The sequence below is a fragment of the Hemitrygon akajei genome, chromosome 4 (assembly GCF_048418815.1).
Source record: "Hemitrygon akajei chromosome 4, sHemAka1.3, whole genome shotgun sequence".
NCBI classification, from domain to species: domain Eukaryota; kingdom Metazoa; phylum Chordata; class Chondrichthyes; order Myliobatiformes; family Dasyatidae; genus Hemitrygon; species Hemitrygon akajei.
The window spans coordinates 33,156,484-33,184,018 of NC_133127.1; the positions used below are offsets into that span (position 1 = coordinate 33,156,484).

Consider the following 27,535-nt stretch of genomic DNA (forward strand, 5'->3'; position numbering starts at 1 on the left):
ATGGAAGGCGGTTTGTTGGTAGCGCCCACCCCTCTACTGACGATTTTGATTTCAGAAGCGCATGGGATTGACCATTGTGCAAGGGGGGAAGTGATAAAGAAAATAAAGAAGGATCGTTTACTAAGGCAATGTATAAGTTGAAAAGTCTAAGAAAGGAAGTTAAACAGAATGCAGGGTTTGGACATCAGTTATTTGACTGGTTAGAAAGTAGACTCGGAGGATGGGAAGCATGGCTGACTAAAATGGCAATAACTGTCAGTATTGTATTGTTGAGCTGTGCGCTTGTGCTGTGCTGTTTTCCTCCTTGTCTCAAGTCTCTTGTAGTGCGTGCTGCAACCAAACAATTTCCGATGCTTGTGGCAATTACTGAAGCAAGCTTAGTGGAGAAAGAAACACCGAAAATGTATCGTTACAGCCTACAACACCTGCAGGATGAACAAGAGCAAAACGACTGTGTGAGAGTAGATTGTAAGGGCTTCTGAGTTTTTTTCCCCTGTCTCAGGTACAAAGGTACAGGTTTTTGGTTCAGCGGCCCAGGGTAACAGGCAGAGAGTATTTTGAGGTCTTGGCGCAGAAAATTATAGTTTAACCCGAGATTTGGGAATAAGTGCTTGAGTTTATTGGGGCTTTTGTGCGCGGACTCTTAGTCTTCTTTCTCTGTGTGAGACCCTATGGGTCTCAAAGGGGGGATATATTGGAGTATAAAAGTTGCATTGTTTGCTGTGTAACCAAAACTATGTAGTCAGCTTTGAGCTTGCTATTTGCTATGCATGTATCCAATTTAGTAGGAGAATGAAATCTTAAGAATGTAGATTATAATGGTGTGTTAATGAGAGGTAGCTAAGAGATGTAGATTAGAACATGATTAAGTCAATGGGTAGAAACAATAGTGGCGGATGTACTTGTGATACGCAACTGTAGACCGATTGGATATGCTAATGCAACTAAACCAGGAGATTGCTATAAAAAATGCTATGTACAAGGATCGGTGGGCAATCAGCGACTAGCTCAATGACTATCTCAGCTTTGATTTGCAAATTAAAGTTTAACCCTTCTTGAAGAATCTTCTGCGTCTCCTGGTCGTTTGTGGGGCACGAGAAACCACGACAGTATTTACCTACTAAAACGGTCTAGTAACGTCTGAATACTTCTAGGTTATATTGAATTTAGTGTTCATCCAAATTTAGTTCAGTATATGAACATATATCTGACTAAAGAAATAGATACAAATCACTTCACTCCTGATGAAGGGTTTCGGCCCGAAACGTCGTCACTACCTCCTCCCATAGATGCTGTCTGGCCTGCTGAGTTCTGCCAGCATTTTGTGTTTTTATTAGATACAAATTAATATTTTTTCTTTAAAATATGACTCCTCCACCAAGATTCTAGATGCCTATAAGGAGTACTTCAACAAGTGAGACTATAATTTGCGTAAACATAATGGAGCAGAGGGCATCATTCAGAGAAAAACTGATGCATTACAGAAAGTTCATCCCACCAAGGAGAGTTGGAAATCGTGAACAGGAACAACAAATAATGTGCAAACAAAAATGCAAACAGCTAAAACCTATACAAGTTATGGTGACCAGAACTATTTACAGCACAGCAGATGACAAAACATTCTACAAATTTTACAAAAGGGATTGTTTTAAAAAAAAAAGCCTACAATGTCACTGAAAACCAATAAGGATATTTGTACAAACAATTGGAAATAAGTTGACTAAAATTAACAAGAGCTCTTTAAGAAAAAGACATTAATTCAAAAGACTAATGAAGTGAACTTAACAAATAATTACTTGTATCACTAACATTATGTACCTTGGAAGAAAGGGGGGGGGGGGGAGAGAGAGGAGATCTTGAGAGAGTCATTTAGCCACTTTGAAGTTGGCTGATATCTACTCCAATATCTACTGCATTTCTTAAATGCATTTATTTTAATGCTAGGAGCATTGTAAGAAAGGTGGATGAGCTTAGAGCATGCATTGATAACTGGAAATATGATGTAGCTATTAGTGAAACATGGTTGCAGGAGGGGTATGATTGGCAACTAAATATTCCTGGATTTCTTTGCTTCAGGTGTGATAGAATCGGAGGGACAAGAGGGGGAGGTGTTGCATTGCTTGTCAGAGAAAATACTAGAGCGGTGCTCTGGCAGGATAGATTAGAAGGCTCATCTAGGGAGACTATTTGGGTGGAACTGAGGAATGGGAAAGGTGTAGTAACACTTATAGGGGTGTATTATAGACTACCTAATGGGGAGCGAGAATTGGAGGACCAAATTTGCAAGGAGATAGCAGTTATTTGTAGTAAGCACAGGGTTGTGATTGTGGGAGATTTTAATTTTCCACACATAGACTGGGAAGCCCATACTGTAAAAGGGATAGATGGTTTGGAGTTTGTAAAATGTGTGCAGGATAGTTTTTTGCAGCAATACATACAAGTACCAACTAGAGAAGGGGCAGTGTTGGATCTTCTGTTAGGGAATGAAATAGGTCAGGTGACGGAGGTATGTGTTGGGGAGCACTTCAGGTCCAGTGATCACAATGCTGTTAGTTTCAATCTAATTATGGAGAAAGATAGGACTGGACCCAGGGTTGAGATTTTTGATTGGAGAAAGGCTAACTTTGAGGAGATGGAAAAGGATTTAGGAGGAGTGGATTGGGACAATTTGTTTTATGGGAAGGATGTAATAGAGAAATGGCGGTCATTTAAAGGTGAAATTTTGAGGGTACAGAATCTTTATGTTCCTGTTATGTGAAAGGAAAGGTTAAAAGTTTGAGAAAGCCATGGTTTTCAAGGGATATTGGAAACTTGGTTAGGAAAAAGGGAGATATCTACAATAAATATAGGCAGCATGGAGTAAATGAGGTGCTCGAGGAATATAAAGAATGTAAGAAGAATCTTAAGAAAGAAATTAGAAAAGCTAAAAGATACGAGGTTGCTTTGGCAAGTAAGGTGAAAATAAATCCAAGGGGTTTCTACAGTTACAAACCCCATTTCCAGAAAAGTTGGGATATTTTCCCAAATGCAATAAAAACAAAAATCTGTGATATGTTAATTCACGTGAACCTTTGTTTAACTGACAAAAGTACAAAGAAAAGATTTTCAATAGTTTTACTGACCAACTTAATTGTATTTTGTAAATATACACAAATTTAGAATTTGATGGCTGTAACACACTCGACAAAAGTTGGGACGGAGTTAAAATAAGATTGAAAAGTGCACAGAATATTCAAGTAACACCGGTTTGGAAGACTCCACATTAAGCAAGCCAACTGGTAGCAGGTGAGGTATCATGACTGGGTATAAAAGTAGTGTCCATCAAAGGCTCAGTCTTTGCAAGCAAGGATGGGTTGTGGCTCACCCCTTTGTGCCAAAATTCATGAGAGAATTGTTAATCAGTTCAAAAGGAACATTTCCCAATTGAAGATTGCAGAGAATTTAGGTCTTTCAACATCTACAGTACATAATATCATGAAAAGATTCAGAGAATTCAGAGACATCTCAGTGCGTAAAGGGCAAGGTCGGAAACCACTGTTGAATGCGCGTGATCTTCAAGCCCTCAGGCAGCACTGCCTAAGAAACCGTCATGCTACTGTGGCAATTATAGCCACCCGGGTTCGGGAGTACTTCGGAAAACCATTGTCACTTAACACAGTCTGTCACTGTATCCAGAAATGCAACTTGAAACTGTATTACGCAAGGAGGAAGCCATACATCAACTCTATGCAGAAATGCCGGTGAGTTCTCTGGGCCCAAGCTCATCTCAGATGGACCAAAAGACTGTGGAACCGTGTGCTGTGGTCAGATGAGTCCACATTTCAGCTAGTTTTTGGAAAAAACGGGCATCAAGTTCTCCATGCCAAAGATGAAAACGACCATCCTGATTGTTATCAGCGAAAGGTGCAAAAGCCAGCATCTGTGATGGTATGGGGGTGCATCAGTGTCCACGGCACGGGTGAGTTGCATGTATGTGAAGGCACCATTGACTCTGAGGCGTATATTAGGATTTTAGAGAGACATATGTTGCCATCAAGGCAACATCTCTTCCCGGGACGTCCATGCTTATTTCAGCAGGACAATGCCAGACCACATTCTGCACGTGCTACAACAGTGTGGCTTTGTAGACACAGAGTGCGTGTGCTTGACTGGCCTGCTGCCAGTCCAGATCTATCTCCTATTGAAAATGTATGGCGCATCATGAAGAGGAGAATCAGACAACGGAGACCATGGACTGTTGAGCAGCTGAAGTCTTATATCAAGCAAGAATGGACAAAATTTCCAATTGCAAATCTACTACAATTAGTATCCTCAGTACCAAAACAATTAAAAAGTGCTATTAAAAGGAAAGGTGATGTAACACAATAGTAAACATGCCTCTTTCCCAACTTTTGTTGAGTGGGTTGCAGCCATCAAATTCTAAATTTGTGTATATTTACAAAATACAATTAAGTTAGTCAGTAAAACTATTGAAAATCTTTTCTTTGTACTTTTGTCAGTTAAATAAAGGTTCACGTGAATTAACATATCACAGATTTTTGTTTTTATTGCATTTGGGAAAATATCCCAACTGTTCTGGAAATGGGGTTTGTATATTAATAGCAAAAGGATAGTGAGGGATAAAATTGGTCCCTTAGAGAATCAGAGTGGACAGCTATGTGTGGAGCCAAAATAGATGGGGGAGATTTTGAACAATTTCTTTTCTTCGGTATTCACTAAGGAGAAGGATATTGAATTGTCTAAGGCAAGGGAAACAAGTAGGGAAATTATGAAAACTATGACAATTAAAGAGGAGGAAGTACTGGCGCTTTTAAGGAATATAAAAGTGGATAAATCTCTGGGTCCTGACAGGATATTCCCTAGGACCTTGAGGGAGGTTAGTGTAGAAATAGCAGGGGCTCTGACAGAAGTATTTCAAATGTCATTAGAAACGGGGATGGTGCCAGAGGATTGGCGTATTGCTCATGTGGTTCCATTGTTTAAAAAGGGTTCTAAGAGTAAACCTAGCAAATATAGGCCTGTCAGTTTGACGTCAGTGGTGGGTAAATTAATGGAAATATTCTTAGAGATGGTATATATAATTATCTGGATAGACAGGGTCTGATTAGGAACAGACAACATGGATTTGTGTGTGGAAGGTCATGTTTGATAAATCTTATTGAATTTTTTGAAGAGGTTACGAGGAAAGTTGATGAGGGTAAAGCAGTGGATGTTGTCTATATGGACTTCAGTAAGGCCTTTGACAAGGTTCCGCACGGAAGGTTAGTTAGGAAGGTTCAATCGTTAAGTATTAATATTGAAGTAGTAAAATGGATTCAACATTGGCTGGATGGGAGATGCCAGTGGTGGATAACTGTTTGTCAGGTTGGAGGCCGGTGACTAGTGGTGTGCCTCAGGGATCTGTACTGGGTCCAATGTTGTTTGTCATATACATTAATGAGCTGGATGATGGAGTGGTAAATTGGATTAGTAAGTATGCAGATGACACTAAGGTAGGTGGTGTTGTGGATAATGAAGCAGGTTTTCAAAGTTTGCAGAGAGATTTAGGCCAGTTAGAAGAGTGGGCTGAACGATGGCAGATGGAGTTTAATGCTGACAAGTGTGAGGTGCTACATTTTGGTAGGAATAATCCAAATAGGATATACATGGTAAATGGTAGGGTATTGAAGAATGCAGTAGAACAGAGTGATCTAAGAATAATGGTACATAGTTCCCTGAAGGTGGAATCTCATGTGGATAGGGTGGTGAAGAAAGCTTTTGGTATGTTGGCCTTTATAAATCAGAGCATTGAGTATAGGAGTTGGGATGTAATGTTAAAATTGTACAAGGCTGAATTTGGAGTATTGTGTACTGTTCTGGTCACCGAATTATAGGAAAGATGTCAACAAAATAGAGAGAGTACAGGGAAGATTTACTAGAATGTTACCTGGGTTTCAGCACCTAAGCTACAGGGAAAGGTTGAACAAGTTAGGTCTTTATTCTTTGGAGCGTAGAAGGTTGAGGGGGAACTTGATAGAGGTATTTAAAATTTTGAGGGGGATAGATATAGTTGACGTGGATAGGCTTTTTCCATTGAGAGTAAGGGAGATTCAAACAAGAAGACATGAGTTAAGAGTTAGGGGGCAAAAGTTTAAGGGTAACATGAGGGGAAATTTCTTTACTCAGAGAGTGGTAGCTGTGTGGAACGAGCTTCCAGTAGAAGTGGTAGAGGCAGCTTCGGTATTGTCATTTAAAGTAAAATTGGATAGGTATATGGACAGGAAAGGAATGGAGGGTTATGGGCTGAGTGTGGGTCAGTGGGACTAGGTGAGAGTAAGTGTTTGGCATGGACTACAAGGGCCGAGATGGCCTGTTTCCGTGCTGTAATTGTTATATGGTTACTCCAGAATCAGACATCACCTAAATTCAGCAAAGCCTTCCTGTTTCACTCCTGAATGTACTGATACAAGTTTCCAACAGTCAGGCAACGATTAATATTAGATCAACTGTTAACTTCCTCCAAGCACTTATTTAGAAAAAACATTGTGAGAAATAACGGCATTACAAAAGATCACAAATTAGCCAATCACAAGGTTGTCCTAACAGGCTCAAGCAGCTAAACGTCCCATATTGTCCTCCAACGTTGACTTCATACAGTTGCAAAAGGAAGTTTGAGAACCCTTTGTAATTATCTGGCTTTCTGCATTAATTACTCATAAAATGTGGTCTGATCTTCATTCAAGCCACAATAATAAACAAACACAATCTGCCCAAACTAATAAATAACTTGAATAATTGTACTTTTCATGGCTTTATTTAACACACTGTTTAATCAGTCACAGTCCAGGCTGGAAAAAGTATGAATCCTTGTATTTAATAACTGATAGAACCTGCTTAAGTAGCAATAACCTCCACCAAACATTTCCTGTAGCTGCTGATCAGACTTGCACAACAGCGAGGAGGAAGTCTGGACCATTCCTCCATACAAAACTCTTTCTGTTCATCAATATTTCTGGGATACCTTGCGTGAACAGCCCTCTTAGGGTCATGCCACAACATCTCAATTAGGTTAAGGTCTGGACCCTGACTTGCCCATTCTAAAACATGAATTTTCTTCTTTTTAAACCATTCTGTTGTTGATTTACTCTTCTGTTTTGGATCATTGTCTTGTTGCATTATCCAATTTCTATTAAGCTTCAGGTAATAGAGCACTACCCTGACATTCTCCTGTAAAATGTCTGATACAATTTTGCATTCATTGTTCAAACTGTCCAGGCCCTGAGGCAGCAAACCAGCCCCAAATCATGATGCTCCTTTCACCATGCCTCACAGTTGAGATGATGGTTCAGTGTTGGTGTGCAGTGCCCTTTTCCCTCCAAACATAGCAGTGTGCCACAAAGTTCATCCTTTGTCTCACCTGTCCACAGAGCACTGCTGCAGAAACGCTGTGGAACATCCAGGTGGACTTTTGCAAACTTGAGACATGCAGCAACCTGTTTTTTATTTGGAGAGCAGTGGGTTCCTACATGGTGTCCTTCCATAAATACTATTCTTGTCAGAGTTTTTCTTATAGTGGACACATGAATAGAGGCTTTAGCAAATTCTAGTGATTTCTGCAGGTCTTTTGCTGCTACCCTTGGGTTCTTTTCAACTCCTTTAGCATTGCACATTGTACTGTTGACAGGACACCCACTCCTAGGGAGAGTACTGCATTTCTTCCACTTGTAGACAATTTCCCTTACTGTGGACTGACGAACACTCAGGTCCTTAGAAATGCTTTTGTAACTTTCCCAACTTCCTGCATCTCTACAATTCTTCTAAAGTCCTCTGAAAGTTGTTTTGATCAAGACATGTGTTATGAGTGCTGGACAGACCTGATGGAAATGGGGTCCAGAGTTAACACCCCCCCCCCCCCCCGGGAACTATGCTGCTAATGAGAGAGAGAGATGAAGAACAGAGGTAGAGACATCTGCTACAGATAAGAGAGAGAGACAGTTGATTTATGTATTATGGCTCTTCACTGATTATTTACCTTTCGCTGCAAGGACGTTTCTTTGCTCGTTAACATTCCTGAGGAGACAGCAGGAGTGGCCTAGTTTGATGGACATAGACATGTGGAGTTGATGAATGGCTGATACTCCGTCCATGGGGAAAAAAGACAGGTCTGGGGAGACACCCCTCAGACACACCAGTGGACACTGAAAGAGTGTTGTGCACCCACAGGAAGGTGCAGGCTTAGAGGACCAAACCAGGAGATCGGTCACAAAGCTCACAGTGTGACGGCAGGGCCGATGGGGGTTTGTGTGTGTGTCCACTCATGCCAGAGTGACAAGTCCACCACGGAATAACAGTCTAGAGGTCACCAGGAGACACTCACGGAGTGAGTACTGTTTCAGGTTCGCTCCATAACCTTTACTTTTCTTAACCTATGATCACTCTTATTTAACTTACTTTTACCTACACCAAAAGATTCTTGCTACTTTTTTGGACTTAACTTTAAGAGTGTACTGTGAATTTTGAAGAAATGAGTACAGAAATGGCTTTGAGATCTAAAGGGCGAGACCCTGAGAAAGATTCTAACGGCAATGGAAAGAAAAAAAAGACCGATCCTAAGCGTACTGAATTGACTTATGATATGTTATTGGAGCTCTTAAATGAAAAATTTGAAGAACGACAAACTTTCAAACAAGATCTAAAGGCTTTCCAGGATTCTATGGATAAGACTGATTCAGTAGTTAAACAGCAGCAAGCTCTAATCGCAACTTTGCAAGAGGACGCTCGGAAGCGAGACTTGATAATTGAAAAACTGGAGCAGAAATTATCTTTGACGATTAAACAGGTGGAAACACTTAAAGCCAAGAGTGTCGACTTTGAAAATTGGTCCAAAAGACAGAACTTACGCATACTTGGTCTCCCGGAAGGTATTGAACAAGGGGACCCCTCGAAGTATTTTGCTCAACTTTTAAAGGATGCGTTTCCTTCTGTATTCCCAGACAGTCCTCCGTTACTTGATCGTGCCCACAGAATTATGCACCGATCATCAAGTTCTTCATCTAAACCACCTGTTGTAATTGTTCGATTTCATTATGTGCATGTCAAAGAGCAACTTATCCGTGTGGCTCGGCGTTTAGGGATGGTTAAATTCAAAGATTTCGAGTTTCGATTAGTGGAGGATTTTAGCCCAGAAGTAATGAAGGCAAGGCTTCTTTTTAAACCTCTGATGTCCGAATGTTATGAGAAAAATCTAAAACCAGCGTTTTTATACCCTGCGAAGCTTAGAATCTCGCCTCCGAATGCACCACGGCGTGTTTTTTTCTCCACATCTGAAGCTCGAAGCTTTCTGGATGAGAATTATCCTACTGCTTTGGACTCTCATTTCTAATAAATGAGTGATTTTGATCGTTACAAGATAGTTTTTGTTTCCAAAATCAGATTTTGTTTCTGGCTATTGGTGTAGGTTTATTCTATATTTTACATTCTAATGAAAGGTTTTTTTTCAACATACTAATCTTCTTATTTTACTTACTTTAACCACCGTACTTTATTTTTGGTCATTATTATTAACCCTTTGAAGGTGAATTTTTTTTAACGGTTTGATACATATCCTTTTCATTTTTTGTGTGACTAAGATGGCGGTTTCTTCTCTAAAATATTTTTTGCTCTTTTTTTGATTTCGCCATTTTTTCCCCTCTCGTCTTCTTCCTATAATGCATTTTTTAAATCACATTTTAACTTTTTTTTGTTTGGGTTTTAACCCGATTTATAAGTTACTAGTGTTTATATTCTTTTTGGGGTTTTTTTTACTAGCAATTATATTAAGAAGTTTGTTTTAGTATAGTGATAATGACTTTTTTGGAGTTTGGGTGGATCTTTTTTCTCTCCTTTATATATTTGGAGTTGCCTTCTGCTGACACGGGGTTAGATTTAGTATCATTCTTTTTTTCCCCCAGCCTTCTCCAGGCTCGGGATGGGCTTTTTCTTCTTGGGTGGGGGTGGGGGTTTCTTTTCTAAATCTATTGTTCTTTTTACCAGTTTTTTTTTAATTTTTTCATTTGGGCTGATTTTAAACTACTAAAATGTCCGCGATGTCGTCACTTCCGGGTCCGCCCCTTATTTTTGTTCCTCTTCCGGGTGCATGAGTTTATAAGTTGGTTAACCATTTATATACCAAAGGGTTGATTTCAGAAATATGGCTCAGACCATTAATTTTGTCTCTTGGAATACTAATGGCTTAAACCATCCGATTAAACGGAAAAATTTTCAAAGTATTCCAAAGTCTGAATGCACATATTATTTTTGTACAAGAAACTCATGTGAAGAAAGAGGACAATCAACGTTTTTTTAGGTTTTGGCGGGTCAACAGTACCATTCAAATTTGAATGCCAAAGTAAAGGGAGTTTCAATTTTTATTGACTCCTCTATTACATTTATCCAACATGATATTATTTCGGATCCGAATGGTAGATTTTTGTTAATTACTGGGTTACTTTTTAACAAAAAGGTTGCTATGGTTAATGTTTATGCTCCAAATGTGGATTATCCTGATTTTTTGAAGTCCTTATTTACTTCTCTACCTAATCTAAATGAATATATGTTAATAATGGGTGGTGACTTTAATTGTTGTTTAAATCCTTTGCTGGACAGATCTATATCCACTCAGACTTTACCTAATAAGTCGGCCACTTACATTAATCCTTTTTTGACTGATAATGGAATTTTCGATATTTGGAGATTTCGGCATTCTAAGGACAAAGAGTTTTCATTTTTCTCACATGTTTATCATTCTTACTCGAGAATTGATTATTTTTTTTATTGACTCTCGTTTTATTCCATCTGTAATTGGTTGTAATTATGATATTATAGCCATCTCTGATCATGCTCCATTGGAACTTTCTATTAAATTTATGGATACAGTTTCTAGTGTTAGGCAATGGCGATTTGATTCTACCTTACTGCAAGATCCGGATTTCATTAAATTTATGAAGGAACAGATCGATTTCTTCTTTTCAACTAATTCCACGGATAATATTTCTTGCGGAACTCTTTGGGACACTTTTAAAGCATATATACGTGGACAGATTATCTCCTATTCCGTTGGTTTGAGAAAACGTATTAAGAAGGAAACTCTTTTATTGGTTGATAAAATTAAAGAAATTGACAAGAAATATTCGACTGCTCCTAGTAAGGAGCTTTACAAACAAAGGGTTGAACTTCAAATGGAACAGAGTTTATTACTTACATCTTCGATTGAAAATCAATTAATGAAAATCAGATCTGATTTTTATATACATAGTGATAAATTGGGTAAACTGTTAGCTAATCAATTGAAGAATGCTTTGGTTAAACGTCAAATTATTAAGATTCGTCAACAGAATGGTAAATTGACAGTTAACCATGATGAGATAAACAAATCTTTTCAAGATTTTTATACCTCCCTGTATCATTCTGAATTCCCTCATGATCATAATACCATTTATGATTTTCTTGGGAAATTGAATTTTCCAAAATTATCATCAGATGATGATAATTATTTCAATATTCAATATTCAATATAATTTCAATATTAGAAACTCCTATTACGGATGCAGAAATTAAAGGGGTTATTTCCTCTATGAATTCTGGGAAAGCACCAGGTCCAGATGGGTATACAGTGGAATTTTTAAAGTGTTTTTCCTCTACTCTTTCTCCTTGGTTATTCAGGGTTTTTGAAGAAGCAATTAGATTGGGTAAACTGCCACAATCTTTTTATAGAGCTTCCATTTCTTTAATATTGAAAAAAGATAAAGACCCTACTGACTGTGCATCCTATAGACCAATATCCTTATTGAATGTAGATTCCAAGATCTTTTCCAAGTTACTGGCGTCCAGGCTGGAGAAGGTATTACCTCAAATTATCTCGGAAGATCAAACTGGTTTTATTAAAAATCGCTATTCTTTTTTCAATATTAGGAGATTATTGAATATTGTTTATACTCCTTCACGTAGCACCTCAGAATGTGTCATTTCATTAGATGCGGAGAAAGCATTTGATAGAGTTGAATGGCCATACTTATTTACTGTGCTTGAGAAGTTTAATTTTAATCCGACATTCATTTCCTGGATTAAACTGATATATCATACTCCAGTAGCCTCAGTTTTTACTAACAATCAAAGATCTCCCTTTTTTCGTTTATTTCGGGGTACTAGATAAGGCTGTCCTCTTAGTCCATTATTATTTGATATTGCTTTAGAACCTTTGGCAATTGCTATTAGAGAATCACCGAACATTTTTGGCATTACTCGTGGGATGAATATACATAAGTTATCATTATACGCAGATGATTTATTATTACCGTAGATTCCGGACTACAGAGCGCACCTGATTAAAAGTCGCTGGCTCTAATTTTAGAAATAAAATCAATTTTTTAATTGTAAAGGCCGCACCGGATTTTAGGCCGCACCGCTACTTTTAAATATACATACGTATCGGTAACACAAATTACGTTGCATATACTTTTTTACTGAACAGCACGAACAACATTCCAATATCTCCTAGCGACTGGTAAAAATATATATACTGCAGCCTTTAACTTAAAAGCAGCGTTTTCGCTCGGGTCTGACGCGCTTGCGTAACGCGATCGGGTCTAATCGGGTCTGACGCGCTTGCGTAACGCGATCGGGTCTAATCGGGTCTGATGCGCTCGGGTCTGACGCGCTTGCGTAACGCGATCGGGTCTAATCGGGTCTGATGCGCTCGGGTCTGACGCGCTTGCGTAACGCGATCGGGTCTAATCGGGTCTGACGCGCTTGCGTAACGCGATCGGGTCTAATCGGGTCTGATGCGCTCGGGTCTGACGCGCTTGCGTAACGCGATCGGGTCTAATCGGGTCTGATGCGCTCGGGTCTGACGCGCTTGCGTAACGCGATCGGGTCTAATCGGGTCTGACGCGCTTGCGTAACGCGATCGGGTCTAATCGGGTCTGATGCGCTCGGGTCTGACGCGCTTGCGTAACGCGATCGGGTCTAATCGGGTCTGATGCGCTCGGGTCTGACGCGCTTGCGTAACGCGATCGGGTCTAATCGGGTCTGACGCGCTTGCGTAACGCGATCGGGTCTAATCGGGTCTGATGCGCTCGGGTCTTGCTTTTCTTCGAGTATTTTCCATGTTGATGAGGGTGAGTACAAATGACTGATTTACAATAATTTAATTGTGAAAGTGCGCTTGATTTATCGTACAATTTCATTGGTCTACTGTTATGAGGCAAAATGTTTACGAGGCGGCATGAAAAAAAAAACATGTATTAGCCGCTCCGGATTAAAGGCCGCAGAGTTCAAAGCTGTTCAAAATGTGGGAAAAAAGTAGCGGCTTATAATCCGGAATCTACGGTATTTATTTCTGATCCTGAGAAATCCATTCCTGCAGTTATATCGTTGGCTCAATTTAGTAATTTTTCTGGGTATAAATTAAATCTTAATAAGAGTGAATTGTTTCCTTTAAATAGACAAGTTCCAATTTATGGAAATTTACCTTTTAAATTAATTAATGACTCTTTTAGGGATTAAAATTACAAAAAATTATAAGGAGTTAAGTTAATTTTTTACCCTTAATTGATCAGATTAAATGTTTGTTCACTAAATGGTCACCATTATCTTTATCTCTGATAGGTCGGATTAATGCTATTAAGATGATTATTTTACCCAAGTTTTTATATATATTTCAAGTGGTACCAATTTTTATTCCGAAATCTTTTTCTGCTAATGTTGATTCAAAAATTTCCTCATATATATGGCAGAATAAAAATCCTAGTTTAAGTAAAAAATATTTACAGAAGGCAAGGAAGGAAGGTGGATTGGCATTGCCTAATTTTAGATTTTATTATTGGGCAGTTACTATCCAATATTTGATATGTTGGTTAAAGGATTGGGATTTATCTTTTAGCCCTCATTGGGTGAACCTGGAAACTAAATTTGTACAAGGATTTTCATTGGGTTCTATTTTAGGGTCTTCTCTTCCCTTTGCTCTTTCTAAATTGCAGAAACGAATTGACAATCCGATAGTTAAACATACTTTACGTATATGGTTTCAATTTCGGAAATTTTTTGGGTTGAATCAGTTTGTTTTAACTATTCCTATTGCATCCAATTTCTTTTTTTATCCTTCTATTATAGACCAAGCTTATTCAGCTTGGAAGACTAAAGGATTACTACGATTTTCCAATTTATTTTTGGATAATTGTTTTATGTCTTTTGAACAATTATCTAATAAATATAATTTGCCTAGATTTCATTTTTTTAGATATTTACAGATTAGGAATTTCTTAAATACTGTACTTCCTACCTTTCCAAATCTTGAGTCTTCGGGTATTTTGGAGAATTTGTTAGAACTAAATCCTTCTCAGAAAGGTATAATATCAAAACTCTACAATATAATTATGAAAATACATTCAGAGCCCTTCTATAAGATTAAAAATGATTGGGAAAGAGAACTTAACCTTACTATCCCTATTGAGAATTGGGATAAAATTCTTCAATTAGTCAATTTATCATCTATATGTGCTAAACATTCATTAATACAGTTTAAAGTTGTGCACAGGGCTCATATGTCCAAGGATAAATTGGCTCGTTTTTATTCCTATATAAATCCTATTTGTGACAGATGTCATTCTGAGATAGCGTCTTTTACTCATATGTTTTGGTCATGTCCGCTTTTGAAAAAATATTGGGAAGACATTTTTGATATTATTTCCACGGTATTGAACATTGATTTACAACCACATCCTATTACTGCAATTTTTGGTTTACCAATGATGGACTCAATCCATTTATCTTCTTCTGTTTGTCGAATGATTGCATTTCTTACATTAATGGCTAGAAGATCTATTTTGTTGAATTGGAAAGAAATTAATCCCCCTACCGTATTTCATTGGCTTTCTCAAACTATGTTATGTCTAAATTTTGAGAAAATTAGAAGTGTTGTATTTGACCCTTCTATTACATTTCAAAAGATATGGAGACTATTTATTCAATATTTTCATATGATGTAATGTGACCCTGTTCCAAACCTATTCGTTTTTCCAGTTTTGATTATATATATGTTGAGAGTGTACAATGTCCTGTGTATGTTACTCAAAATGGCTTCTTTGGTTTGGTAAGAGTAGGAATGCTTCTTTGTCTGATAAGTGTTTCTCTCGCAGTTGTTTAGCTTTAGACTTGCTGATATGGGGATTGTATTCATTTGTTAACTAATGGGGAATGTTATTTTGTCTTGTGAGGCTGGGAACTTGGGGGGGGGGGTTTCGCGGTCTTTTGAGGAGATTCGAGAGGAAGACGCCGAGGAAGGTGGACGTGCGCTGCACTGCTTGGTTGACCACCGGGGGTGGTCCCAGGTACGAAGACGTGGAGGTCGGAGGCAAACGACGAGGGGTCGAATGGTTCGATGGTTGAGCTCCAACGACGTGCACTAAACTGACTGAACTTTGATAAGTTGGCGCCTTTTGTTTTTTTTTCCTTTCATATATATTGTATTGCCCAGTACTCTTTTAGTTTTAGTAAACTCTTTAAAGTGTATTTCATAACGGTATCTGGTGTGAATTTGATACTGTGTGCGGGCGCGAGGCATAAACTTGATTCTCACAGCACCTGCGTGTACGGGAGGTGGGGTTGGTGTGTGGCTGGATCTCCTTTTCCCCTAGACATATACCAGCCTGTTGGTTAAGTGTTACATTTGTGGGGTGCTCGTCCCGGGATTGGATTGTCAGGGGCTGTGGAATCGCGCAGGCAGCAGTGCGGAGATGGACAGAGATAAGATTGTTAGCTGGTGCGAGTTGGAAGATGTACCAGTGCAGCATGCCTGTGCAGTGAGCGGAGTGGATTTTCGAGTTTCGGGAGACGCGTTAGTGCGGGGCTTAAGTTTGGTAAAAGGTATTGGGCAGGTAGAATTGGTAGCTAGACGGTGTGGTAAAGAGGTGGAGTCTAGCTGGGTGTTGGTTCGTACGAGTGCTGACATCATGACGTTGGAACTGCTGGCGACGGTCAGTATACCGGGGGAGGAGGGACTGTGGGGGCTCCACACCCTCTCCGAGGATGAGGCTGAGAAGACACCGGAGGAGGAGCTAGAGCTAGAGGTGGACCCCAGAGAGGTGCCCGGCACTAGTAAAGGGAGGTTGGAGGAGGGAGGCGTGACTAGGCCCCGCCCCCCAGGTAGGGTGGAAGCCTCGGAGCTGGCAGCCGCACTTAACTCCCTGGTGGGAGTGGCCGAGAGGCCACGGCTGAAGCTGGGGGTGTTCTCCGGAGCCAAGCCTACTCCGGACGGGGAGGTGGACTATGAAACCTGGATCGAGCATACGTCTTTGATGTTAGAGGAGTGGCCAGGCTCGGAGGAGGAGAAGAGGCAGCGATTGGTGGGAAGTTTGAGGGGTTCGGCAGCCAAAATAGTCCGAGAGTTGAAAGCTGAGAAGCCTGGGGCCTCAGTGGAGGAATGCATAGAAGTTTTGGAGGGAGCATTTGGGTTGTCAGGGGAACCCTGGCTGCTTTTAGCAGAGTTCCAACGCCTGGAACAACGGAGAGGGAAAAAGCTCTCAGAGTACATATTTCGGATGGAGGGGATGCTTACGGGGTTGCGGCGCCAGGGGGTAGTGAAGGCGCCTGACGTGGCTAGCGTGAGGATGAGTCAGATATTCAGTGGCTCTCTGGAGGAGGACAAGGTGGCGTGGACTATCCGGCAGGCTTATAGGAAAGGCCCCCCTCCATCGTTCGGGCAACTGATTAGAGAGATGCGGGAGGAAGAGAGAGCGTAGGGGCGGAAAAGGGGCGCGGGCCTACGGGAGCGATCCTCAGCGATACAGGAAATGGTGGCTGGGTGGAGGACTGACAACCCCCAGGGGAGTAGGGACCCCCCTCTGGAGGGGAAGGACAGGGGAGGTACCCACTCCCGGGGGCGACCAGTGCAGTGGGTTGGGAGCGGGAGCCGTCCTGGGAGAGGAGGGGCGGCAGGCAGCGTGTGCTTTAACTGTGGGAAAGAGGGGCATTTCAGGCGGGACTGTGGGCGGCCGAGGGTGTGCTATAGCTGTGGAGAGGAGGGACACTTTAGGTGGGATTGTGAGAGACAAGGAGTCCCGCGGAGGGCACGCCCCCCTGCGACTAAGAAGGGAGAGGTGTCGGGAAACTTAGGAGAGGCTCAGTGAGGGAACGGACTAGAGCCTCTGGAGGAACACGTTCCCAGAGATCAGTCAGGGGACCACCGGGTGCCCACGCCTCTATTCCGGATGGGCTGGTAGGACCCCGTGCCAGTGTGTGTCTACGGATAGAGGGAGTTTACGCAAAAGCCGTTCTTGATACGGGATCACAGGTACCGGTCTTTCTACAACCAATATCTAAAGCATTTGCCCGTAACCCCATTTGACGCCCTGCAGATTTGGGGTGTGAGCGAGGGTGATTACCCGTACGATGGGTACCTATCGGTGAGATTGGAGTTCTCGGAGGGCGATGTGGGAGTGTCTGAAGCTATTGAAACGTTGGTGTTGGTGTGTCCTGACCCGGTGGAAACCGGTGGTGCTGCCCTCCTGGTGGGGACTAACTCCCCCGTTGTGCGACAGCTCCTGGGAGCTTGTAAGGGGAAAGGGGGGGAACACTTTCTGGAGACCCTCTCAGTGCATCCAGTGTTTCGAGCGGTGTTCGAAGAAGGGGTTGCCTCCCAAGGGCTGGACCCGGAGTGTAAACGAGGGACGGTGTGGTGTACGCAGGTGAGGCCCAAGGTGATCCAACCAGGGGAGGTAGCACTCATGATGGGGACCCCCAAATTCCCAGGAGTGCCGACGGGCGAAGCCCTGTTAGTAGACACCCCGGACGATCTTGAAGGGGAGACACGATTTCCGGCGGGGGCGCTGGTGAGGCCCGAAGTGCAGAGACCAGGGGTGGTACATGCGAGGCGTATAGCTATAAGTGTCAGGAACACTACGGCAAGAGAAATCACCTTTAAGAGGGGAATGCCGCTGGTATATCTGTTCCCGGTGACAGTAATGTCTAGCGCACCAGTGAGGACCTCTAATGGGGAGGGACTGGAGCATCGAAGGGAGCTGACCGCTGAAGCCTATAACTTCGGGGATTCCCGTGTCGCAAGAGTGGAAACGCAGGCTAGTGGAGAAGATGCTGAAGATGGAAGCTGTTTTTTCTCGGGGCGAGTTTGATGTTGGCTGTTCCAAAAGCACTCGCCACACCATCTGGGTAACGGAAGACACCCCGTTCCAAGAGAGATCCCAGCAGCTGGCTCCGGCAGATATTGAGGACGTGCGGCAGCACTCGTGCAAGTTGAAGGAGGCCAGAATCATAGCTGAGTCTTGAAGTCCTTATGCGTCCCCAATAGTGGTGGCACGGAAGAAGAATGGGAGGGTGCGCATGTGTGTTGACTACAGGACTTTGAATCGGCGAACTGTCCCTGACCAATATACTGTCCCAAGGGTCGAGGATGCGTTGGGTTGCCTGAGCGGAGCGAAGTGGTTCAGTGTGCTGGACTTAAGAAGTGGGTATTACCAGATCCTGATGAGTGCGGGCGATAAAGAGAAGACAGCCTTTATCTGCCCGCTGGGGTTCTTTCAGTTCGAACGAATGCCCCAGGGCATATTGGGGGGCCCCAGCCACCTTCCAGAGGCTCATGGAGAGAACTGTGGGGGATATGAATCTGTTGGAGGTGCTGGTGTACCTGGACAATTTGATAGTGTTTGGATCGACTTTGGAGGAACATGAGGAGAGGCTGTTGAAGGTGTTGGGCCGGCTTAATGAAGAAGGGTTGAAGCTTTCCCTGGACAAATGCCAGTTCTGCAAGTCGTCGGTTAGCTACGTTGGCCATATCATTTCACAAGAGGGAGTGGCTACTGATCCAACCAAGATAGAGGCCGTGACCACCTGGCCGAGACCCCAGAAAGTGGGCGCTCTGCGCTCATTTTTGGGGTTCTGTGGGTATTACCGCCGATTCGTGAAAGGATACGCCAAAGTGTGTCACCCGTTGACTCAGCTGTTGTGTGGCTATCCCCCGGTGGGAAAGAAAAGGAAGGGGGACCGGAGGCAAGACACTGGAGGATACTGGAACCCGGCGGAACCTTTTGGCTCGAGATGGGATGATCGATGTGAACAGGCGTTCCGATCTTTGAAAAGGGCACTGACCCAGGCCCCGGTGTTGGTTTTTGCCGATCCCCAGAAACCATATGTGCTGCACACGAATGCCAGCCGAGAGGGTCTAGGGGCTGTTTTGTACCAGGAGCATGGCAAAGCATTGAGACCGGTAGCCTTTGTCAGCCGAAGCTTGTTGCCATCTGAGGGAAACTATCCCACTCACAAGTTGGAGTTCCTGGCGCTGAAGTGGGCGTTGGTGGACAAGCTGGACGATTACCCATACGGAGCCAAGTTTGAGGTGAGAACGGATAACAATCCTCTCACTTATATTTTGACTTCGGCTAAGCTGGATGCCACAGAACATCGGTGGCTGGCGGCCTTGTCGGTATATGATTTCAGCCTGAGGTACCGCCCAGGAAGCAAAAAATGTCGATGCGGATGCTTTGTCACGTCGGGAGCCGGGGGAACAGGAGGACGAGGAGTGGGAGAGTGTCCCTGCCCCTGGAGTGAAGGCGATGTGTCAGTTTGCTATCACCGTGAAGGCTGAGGGAAGAGGGAGGCTGGAACGAGCCGTGGACCATTTGGGGGTTTTTGATGACGCCATACCCCTAGCCTACTGTGACCTGACCGCACTGCGGACTAAACAGTTGCCGGAACTGAGTCCGGGGGAAGTGGCAGCTGCTCAGCAAAATGACCCGGGCATTGGCACTGTGTGGAGAGCGGTCGAGAAGGGGAATGTGGCGTTGGCTGAGAAGGCGAAACACCCATTCGTGCCTCTGTTATTGAAGGAGTGGTCTCGGTTAAAGTTAAAGAACCAAATCTTGTACCAGGTAACGGCGCCTCCGGACCAACCCCGCCGTTGGCAACTGGTCCTGCCGGAGGAGTATCAGCAGGCTGTACTCCAGGCCTTACACGATGATTCTGGACACTTGGGGGTGGAAAAGACCTATGGATTACTCAAAGACCGGTTCTACTGGCCCCGGATGAGGGGGGAAGTCGAAGAATACTGTAGGGGATGCAGTCGTTGCATCCGGAGAAAGACCCAGCCAGCGTCGGCGGCTCCACTGTCGCACTTGCAGAGTGCGGGACCTCTGGACCTGTTATGTATGGATTTCCTGTCGATTGAGCCTGACACCAGCAACACCGTGAATGTCTTAGTCATCACCGATCATTACACTCGCTATGCTCAGGCATTTCCCACTAAGGATCAGAAGGCGACGACAGTGGCGAAGGTGTTATGGGAGAAGTATTTTGTTCATTACGGCCTTCCCAGGTGAATCCATAGTGATCAGGGGCGGGACTTTGAGAGCCGCCTTATCCATGAATTACTGACTATGCTTGGGGTTGAGAAATCCAGGACTACCCCTTAACACCCACAGGGAGATCCTCAGCCAGAGAGGTTCAACAGGACCCTGTTGGATATGCTCGGGATGCTGGAGATTGGGCAGAAAAGTAAGTGGAGTCGTCATATTGGACAACTGGTTCACTGTTACAATTGTACTCGCAATGATGCTACAGGGTACTCGCCCTATTATCTGATGTTCGGGCGGGAAGCGAGGTTGCCCATTGACTTGTGTTTTGGGGTTGAAGTGGGTGAATTACCCGGGAAGCCCTATCTAAAGTATGTGTCCGACATGAAGAGGGAGTTACAGCGGGCGTACCAGTTGGCCGAGGCGGCGGCTACCAAACAAAATCAGAGGAATAAGATGCGGTATGACCGAAAGGTGAAGTTTGTCCAATTACTGCAGGGCGACCGGGTCCTTTTACGGAATTTGGGACTCCCTGGTAAGCACAAGTTGGCAGATCGATGGGCGGCCAGCCCCTATGTAATAGAGAGCCAGATGCCGAATCTACCCGTTTACCGGGTGAAACCTGAGGATGGGAATGAGCCTATCAAGGTACTCCATCAGAATCACCTGCTGCCCCTGGGTCAAGCGGTGCAGGTGGACAAGGAGCCAGAGTGGGAGGTTGCGCCTAGTACAAGGACTCTGCGAGGGCGCGGAGCAAGGGAAGAGCCCGCTGCTGAAGAGCGGGGACGGGTCCCTAACCCGGGAATGGATATAGATTCGGAAGATGACGACTCAGATGAGTGGCCCCTGTTCCCATTCGCTGGCGCTCCAGTACCAGAAGAGGAGGCTCCTGGCCCTTCCCATACTGAGTTGGGTGAGAGGAGGGAAGGTCTGGAGGGTCAGATGGAGAGGCAGCCAATGTTGGGGGGAGAGAGGGTGGAACCCGAGCGTGAGCCGGAGGGATCTCAGGTGAGGGAGGACCCCCGTGAGGAAGGGGGTGAGGGTCTGTCAGGTAGACCTGGGGTGTCCGAGACAGTGGGTTCGCAGGTGAAGAGGGAGCCCAGTGGGGCAGAAGGGATACGGAGATCTCAGAAAAGTAGGCGCCCCCCGGAGCGGTTGGCATATGTGGTACCAGGAGAACCGAGTGTGATTTCTACTGCTCTGGGTAGTTATGTCGCTGCTTTCTGCACCTGGGTTGGGTTTTGTGTGTTGCAAGAAGCTTTGGGGAACTCTGGTAATGCCATGAGGGCATGACATTTGCTGGTGGGGGGAGAATGTACAATGTCCTGTGTATGTTACTCAAAATGGCTTCTTTGGTTTGTTAAGAGTAGGAATGCTTCTTTGTCTGATAAGTGTTTCTCTCGCAGTTGTTTAGCTTTAGACTTGCTGATATGGGGATTGTATTCATTTGTTAACTAATGGGGAATGTTATTTTGTCTTGTGAGGCTGGGAACTTGGGGGAGGTTTTCACAGTCTTTTGAGGAGAGTCGAGAGGAAGACTCCGAGGAAGGTGGACGTGCACTGCACTGCTTGGTTGACCACCGGGGGTGGTCCCAGGTGCGAAGACGTGGAGGTCGGAGGCAAGCGACGAGGGGTCGAATGGTTCGATGGTTGAGCTCCAATGATGTGCACTAAACTGACTGAACTTTGATAAGTTGGCGCCTTTTGTTTTTTTTCTTTCCTTTCATATATATTGTATTGCCTAGTACTCTTTTAGTTTTAGTAAACTCTTTAAAGTGTATTTCATAACGGTATCTGGTGTGAATTTGATACTGTGTGCGGGCGCGAGTATACCAGCCTGTTGGTTAAGTGTTACAAGAGGATTGGAGTTGGCGACACTGATGATTTTGTATTTTTTTTAATAGATATTATAAACAGCCCATTTTTTAAATTATTATTATTTTTTCTCTCTTTATTAGTTATTAGGTTGTTAGATTAGTTTTTCTAGCATAATTTTTTTCTTTTTCTCTTTTCTGTTTTTTTAAATATATTATGATATAACCTAGTTTTGCTTTGTTTATATGTTATTTGTATCATTCATGATTTGGGAAGACTTAATTATATTGTAACTATTGCTTGTGTATCCTTTCATGTTCAGTATAAATTTGTAAGTTTGTAATCCCACTATCTATGTATTAATCTTATTATGTTGATATTAATAATAATAATAATAAAGATTGAAAAATAAAAAGGAAGAACGGTCTAGCCGAGAACGGAGGGGTCATAACCGAATGACCACAATGGTACAACGGAATAAGAAGACAACAGAAGGTTTGCTGGCTGCAGCTGCTCAATCTCTTGCTCGCTCTCTCTCTCCAACAGTTGCAACACAACAACAGCTACCTCAGCCCAAACTGAACTGAACTTTATATTATTCTATGACAATTCATTTACCCCTAGACATTGATAGAGCTTGTTTATTATTTATTATTTCCTACACTTCTGTTTTTATTATTGCTAACCTGTTTTATATGTATATTTGCATTATTGATACTGTATTGCTTAGTTTACTAATAAACACCTTTAGTTACAGTACCACCAGACTCCAACGTATCCTTCCATTTCTGCTGGTCCGTTAACCCAGTTACGGGGTACGTAACACCATGATACACATAAACAGATCTTTCTTGAGAAGAGCATACTTTATCAGTATCCTGACAGTAACCTAGACAGTGATTGTTTGAATTGTGTACTCAGTATTGACAAGATGTTTGTATATTACTAGTTTAGACAGATTGTGCTTGTCTATTATTGTAACCCCATTTTATGAGAAATTAATGTAGAAAACCAGGTAATTACAAAAGGGTTCATGAACATTTTCTTGCAACTGTAGTAGTCCTATTGAAACCTCTATGAGCCAAGGAGATGCCTCTGGCAGCAGAGGCAAGATTTGTTAGTCAATTGATTATCCTGACATTATTGAGTTATTGCAAGGACTTCCCACATACAAACTGGCCTTTTCTTTATATGCACCACAGCAGACTACACTTCAAAAGTAGTTTGTTACTGCAAAATACACTGGAATTTCCTCAAGCTGTAAAAGGTGCTATACAAATGAAAAAAGACTACACCCTTCATCACAGCCCTCTTCCAAGAACTTCCAAAATACATAATTGAGAGGCTAACCTAGAAATCCGACCATCCAGCCAATCAGGACTGTCTGCAGTGCAATCTCTGAGATCATCAAACACAGTAGAATCCAAGTCGTCCACCTTGCGTAGTTTACCATCAGCACCGCGCTTCCTCCCAACAGACCAGCGACATGGTGGTAGCTTTTTCCTAGGATAGGGAAAGAAAAGACACTCGACAAATACACTCATTTCATATATTTTGTAACTGGAAAAATAGGCCAACAAAAACTGGATTTATCTTCACAAAATCAGAGCTTTACAACGATTCTTATACAGACTGGAGAGAGAAGCACCAGGGAAGCTACTCGCAGCAAACTTTGCAGTCAATAGTACAAACATCAACAAATCCCTCACTATCAGTATCTATGGAGTAAATCACTATACATCAAAATGCAACTGAATGAGCCACTTATAGTGTGGCTACAAGAACAGGTTACTGACCAGGGGAAGGAAGCAAATAACTCTGTCTGAATTTCAAAGCTTTTCCACCATTACATGACACTCAAATCAGTAGTGTAATGGAAAATAGCCTCCAATTGCTATCAGTAATACTCTAAAAAGTGTAAGAAAAGTAATTAACTGAATTAATGAAAGAGAAATACTGCTTGGCAGATCTGTTTTGGGAGGCTGTAATTAGCAAAACAAGGTATCTTGATAACATGCAAGCCATGATCACGATTACAGCATTTTCCATGAGGAAATAATAAGCTAGTGCAAGTTGAAGATAAGTTGACAGATGGTATACCAATTTAATCAGTGAAAGATTAAAAAGTCTGGGTGTTCACTGGAACCTGATATCCTCATTTTTGGATCCCAATGGCTTACGTTTTGTAAGCAATTAACATCAAAAAATAACAGTAGCCTATTCAGCCTTTTGGTTCAATTCTACCAGTCATTTACAGTGGATCATCTAATTCAGATCCCATTTCCGCTTCACCCCATTTTCTTTTATATATTTACCTTCTGACCAAAAAGAGAACATTTAGTTTCCACTGTCTTTTGTGGTTGAGAATTTTACAGATGCATGGTGTGAACACCCTCTTGAGTTCTAAATGACACACATCAAATCCTGAAGTTTTATCCCCTGGATCTGGACTTCCCTGCCATGAGCAATACCCTCCACGTAATCTATTTAGCACTGTTAGAATTTTATAAGTTTCATTCTTGCAATTTTCATTATTGACCCTCCCCCCAGAGCTACAGCAAGACATTCATCATTTCCTATGCTCAGGTCCTCTTCCAACGAAGCTCAACATACTATAGGGAAGGCAAACAACAAGGATTTCAACATGAGGTTAGAGACATTTTGTTCCAAGTAATGCGACCACATCTGGAATTTCCTGGAACAAAAATCAAACTGAAGGAACTCAACCAAACTCAAAATGTCAGCCAGCCTTTTGCCTCACCAAGCTGCTTTACTCTCCTGCCATTTGTGTTCATCCAGCTGACATCTGCAAAACTACTACATCTGACAGGGTCAAAGAAGGGATGTCCAGAGAGGCTGGGGGTGGGGAAGAGAGAGAGAAGAGGGAAGTTTCAGAATAAAGGAGTCAGCCAACCAGGAATGAGATGAAGGGAAAAAATATTGCAGCCAGATGGTGTTGGCTTTGGAATGCTCTACCCGAGGGATTGTGGAGCCCCAGTTACCAGCATATTCGAGACAAAAGTTTTTCTTTTGCATTTTTAATATGAAGAAAACAAAGAATGTAGTTCATAGAGGGAAGCAGCACTGACATAAAAGAATAATCATAATGCTGTTGGACAGCCATCGCGAGTAGGCAAATAACTTAAACCAGTTTTTTTTAAAAAACTTGTTCTCGAGAAAGACAGGATTGACGGGGGTGCGGTGCAAAAGTCGGCTCCAAATTCTTCTGACAAAACCTCACTTAGCGAGAGAAGCAAATGCCTTCCCCCGCACATTTTAGTACACATATTTACTCCAAACTATGATCCAATACTTAGATTATAGGCACATACATTTATAACGTCAAATACATCAAATCGATTGTGCTTAGGACACAAACGTTCACTGCAATGTAATGCTACTGAAGATTACATTAAACTTTAATAAAAGTGCCTCAGCCTGCAGCCACAGTGTTGAGTTGTCGAGTACCCCAGCCGAGGTGTTGAGGGCTAGTGGGCACAATGGCAGGGTGTTGGGTAAGAGGTCGTGAAGGCACCTCAGCCCCTTGTGTTGAGTTGGACAGCACTCCAAAGCGGCAGTGCCAGGTTGAAGGGTGGAAAGACACACAGGTTAGGTGTGGGGTCGGAGGGTAGTGCTGGGACGATACCTCAGCCGCGCTGGCTCCAGTTTCCCGCCCCTTCACCGCGCCATCTATTCAAACTAGCGCCAAGAAAAGGCCTGACTCCGCCTGCCCACCACAACTTTCCATTCGTCGGGCCCTAATGCCCGCCGACCCTTGTTCTCCCTCCACCCCGGGTTACGGCTGCTACCTGAGGCGCTCGTCCCCTCCGGCAGCCGAGGCCGGACTCCGGTGCGACATGTTCCCGTCCCTTTAAGCAGCGGCAGCGGGCGGACAATGGCGCGAGCCCCGAAATCTCCAGAGTGCGCACGCGCGCCCGCCCGCCCACGTCACAATACACCTGACGTCCGCCACACCGCGCCAAATCCAAAACCACCGGCTGAGCGGAACACAGCGCAGGTTGTTGCTCCTACTGTCTTGGTCACGCCTTTCTTTTTGTTTTCGATTATGATATCAAATTTTCAAGCTTATGTGGTTTTATTTTTTTCTCTATTTTCACTTCAGCATAAATCCCTCCCTTAATTGGTTCATTGGCAGTCCTTTTCATTTTGAACGTTGCCCTAATTTCTTTGCAGTGTTTTGTTCCTGTTGTTGCGTGAATGAAGTCACTGAGGGAAAGTATTGTTACAAGTACAAAGCAGCTTATTTATTCGACAAAACAAGGCACAGCAGGAATCATATAGACACTTTCCCGTCGATAAGTCTGTCTGGTCCAAAGTGGGGCTCGATATTTTATGCGCTAACCACCAATGGCCAATTCCATATTTACGAAGTAAGGACAATGCTTTCTTTGAAACTACATACAACATTCACACCTCCCAATTCGCATCCACACCACAGACATGTAGATGAATTTTTTTATCAGCATTGCATGGTTTGGGTTTCACAGCTTTTAGGAACCCATGTTCAGAGCTGCACTAAATCCACAATAACATTTTCAGATATGAAGACTGGTAGCCAAAGTCAATTGCTAGATGTATATGTCCTAAACCCCAAAATCACTCAAACAGTTCCAATCATTTATTCTGCTTCCTATAACTCGTTTACGCCCTTCCCCCCGACAATGCAGTGAAATAAAATTACACCAACAAATTAATTTACCTTCTAATTCAAATTATAGATGTCATTGCTGGAAGGTTAATCACATTCATCGTTGAGTCAACTCATTTGCAGATGCAAGTACAGAGAATGATATAGAAAAAAAGTGAAGACAAATGCTGCAAATCAACATTTCAGGTTGAGCCACTACATTGTGCTCCAGACCCAAAACATTTCCTTACACCTTTTGCCAATGCCGCTTGGCCTGTAGAGTTCTGTCAGCGATTTTTTTGTACCAGATTCCAGCAAATTCAGCCTATTTTAATCTTCATAACAATGCTCATTCTCAAATGAAGTACAGAGGATTCTAATTAATTGAGACACATGGAAATAGTTAAAAAGGTAGAAGACAAACTACCATTTAACTGAGTAAGAAGTTCGTATTTAAATGAAATACAGAATAAATTAGAATACTATGAATACTACTACAGCACTATAAAACCGTTATCGACCGAAGAATTTATCCAGTGTATCTGTACACTGCTGCACTCTTGATTACTGTAAATGATCAAAATCAGTGCACACACCTAATGTAGATAACAGATTGGCTTCATAAAAAGCCTCTGATAGCATCTTCTAAATCTTCATTTTCATTGTAACATTTAAGATAATTGTTGATACCTTCAAATACTTTTAGTTGAAATAGTGAAATCATTTCATTTTCACTCCTGGCTATTTCTGGCATCTC

At 42.7% G+C, this 27,535-nt stretch overlaps 1 protein-coding gene across 2 annotated transcripts in view; it reads right to left on the minus strand.

The window, feature by feature from the left end:
- The window catches only part of slbp (stem-loop histone mRNA binding protein), a 46,352-nt gene extending 20,294 nt beyond the window's left edge, over positions 1 to 26,058 (minus strand). For both annotated transcript variants that reach the window (XM_073042262.1, XM_073042261.1), the window contains exons 1-2: positions 25,940 to 26,058; positions 23,481 to 23,633 (exon numbers count right to left, since the gene is read on the minus strand). In XM_073042262.1, coding sequence (XP_072898363.1) covers positions 23,481 to 23,633; positions 25,940 to 25,989 — 203 coding nt within the window. In that variant the 5' untranslated portion in view covers positions 25,990 to 26,058. The remainder of the gene's footprint in view (positions 1 to 23,480; positions 23,634 to 25,939) is intronic.
- Between the last annotated feature and the right edge of the window lie 1,477 nt (positions 26,059 to 27,535).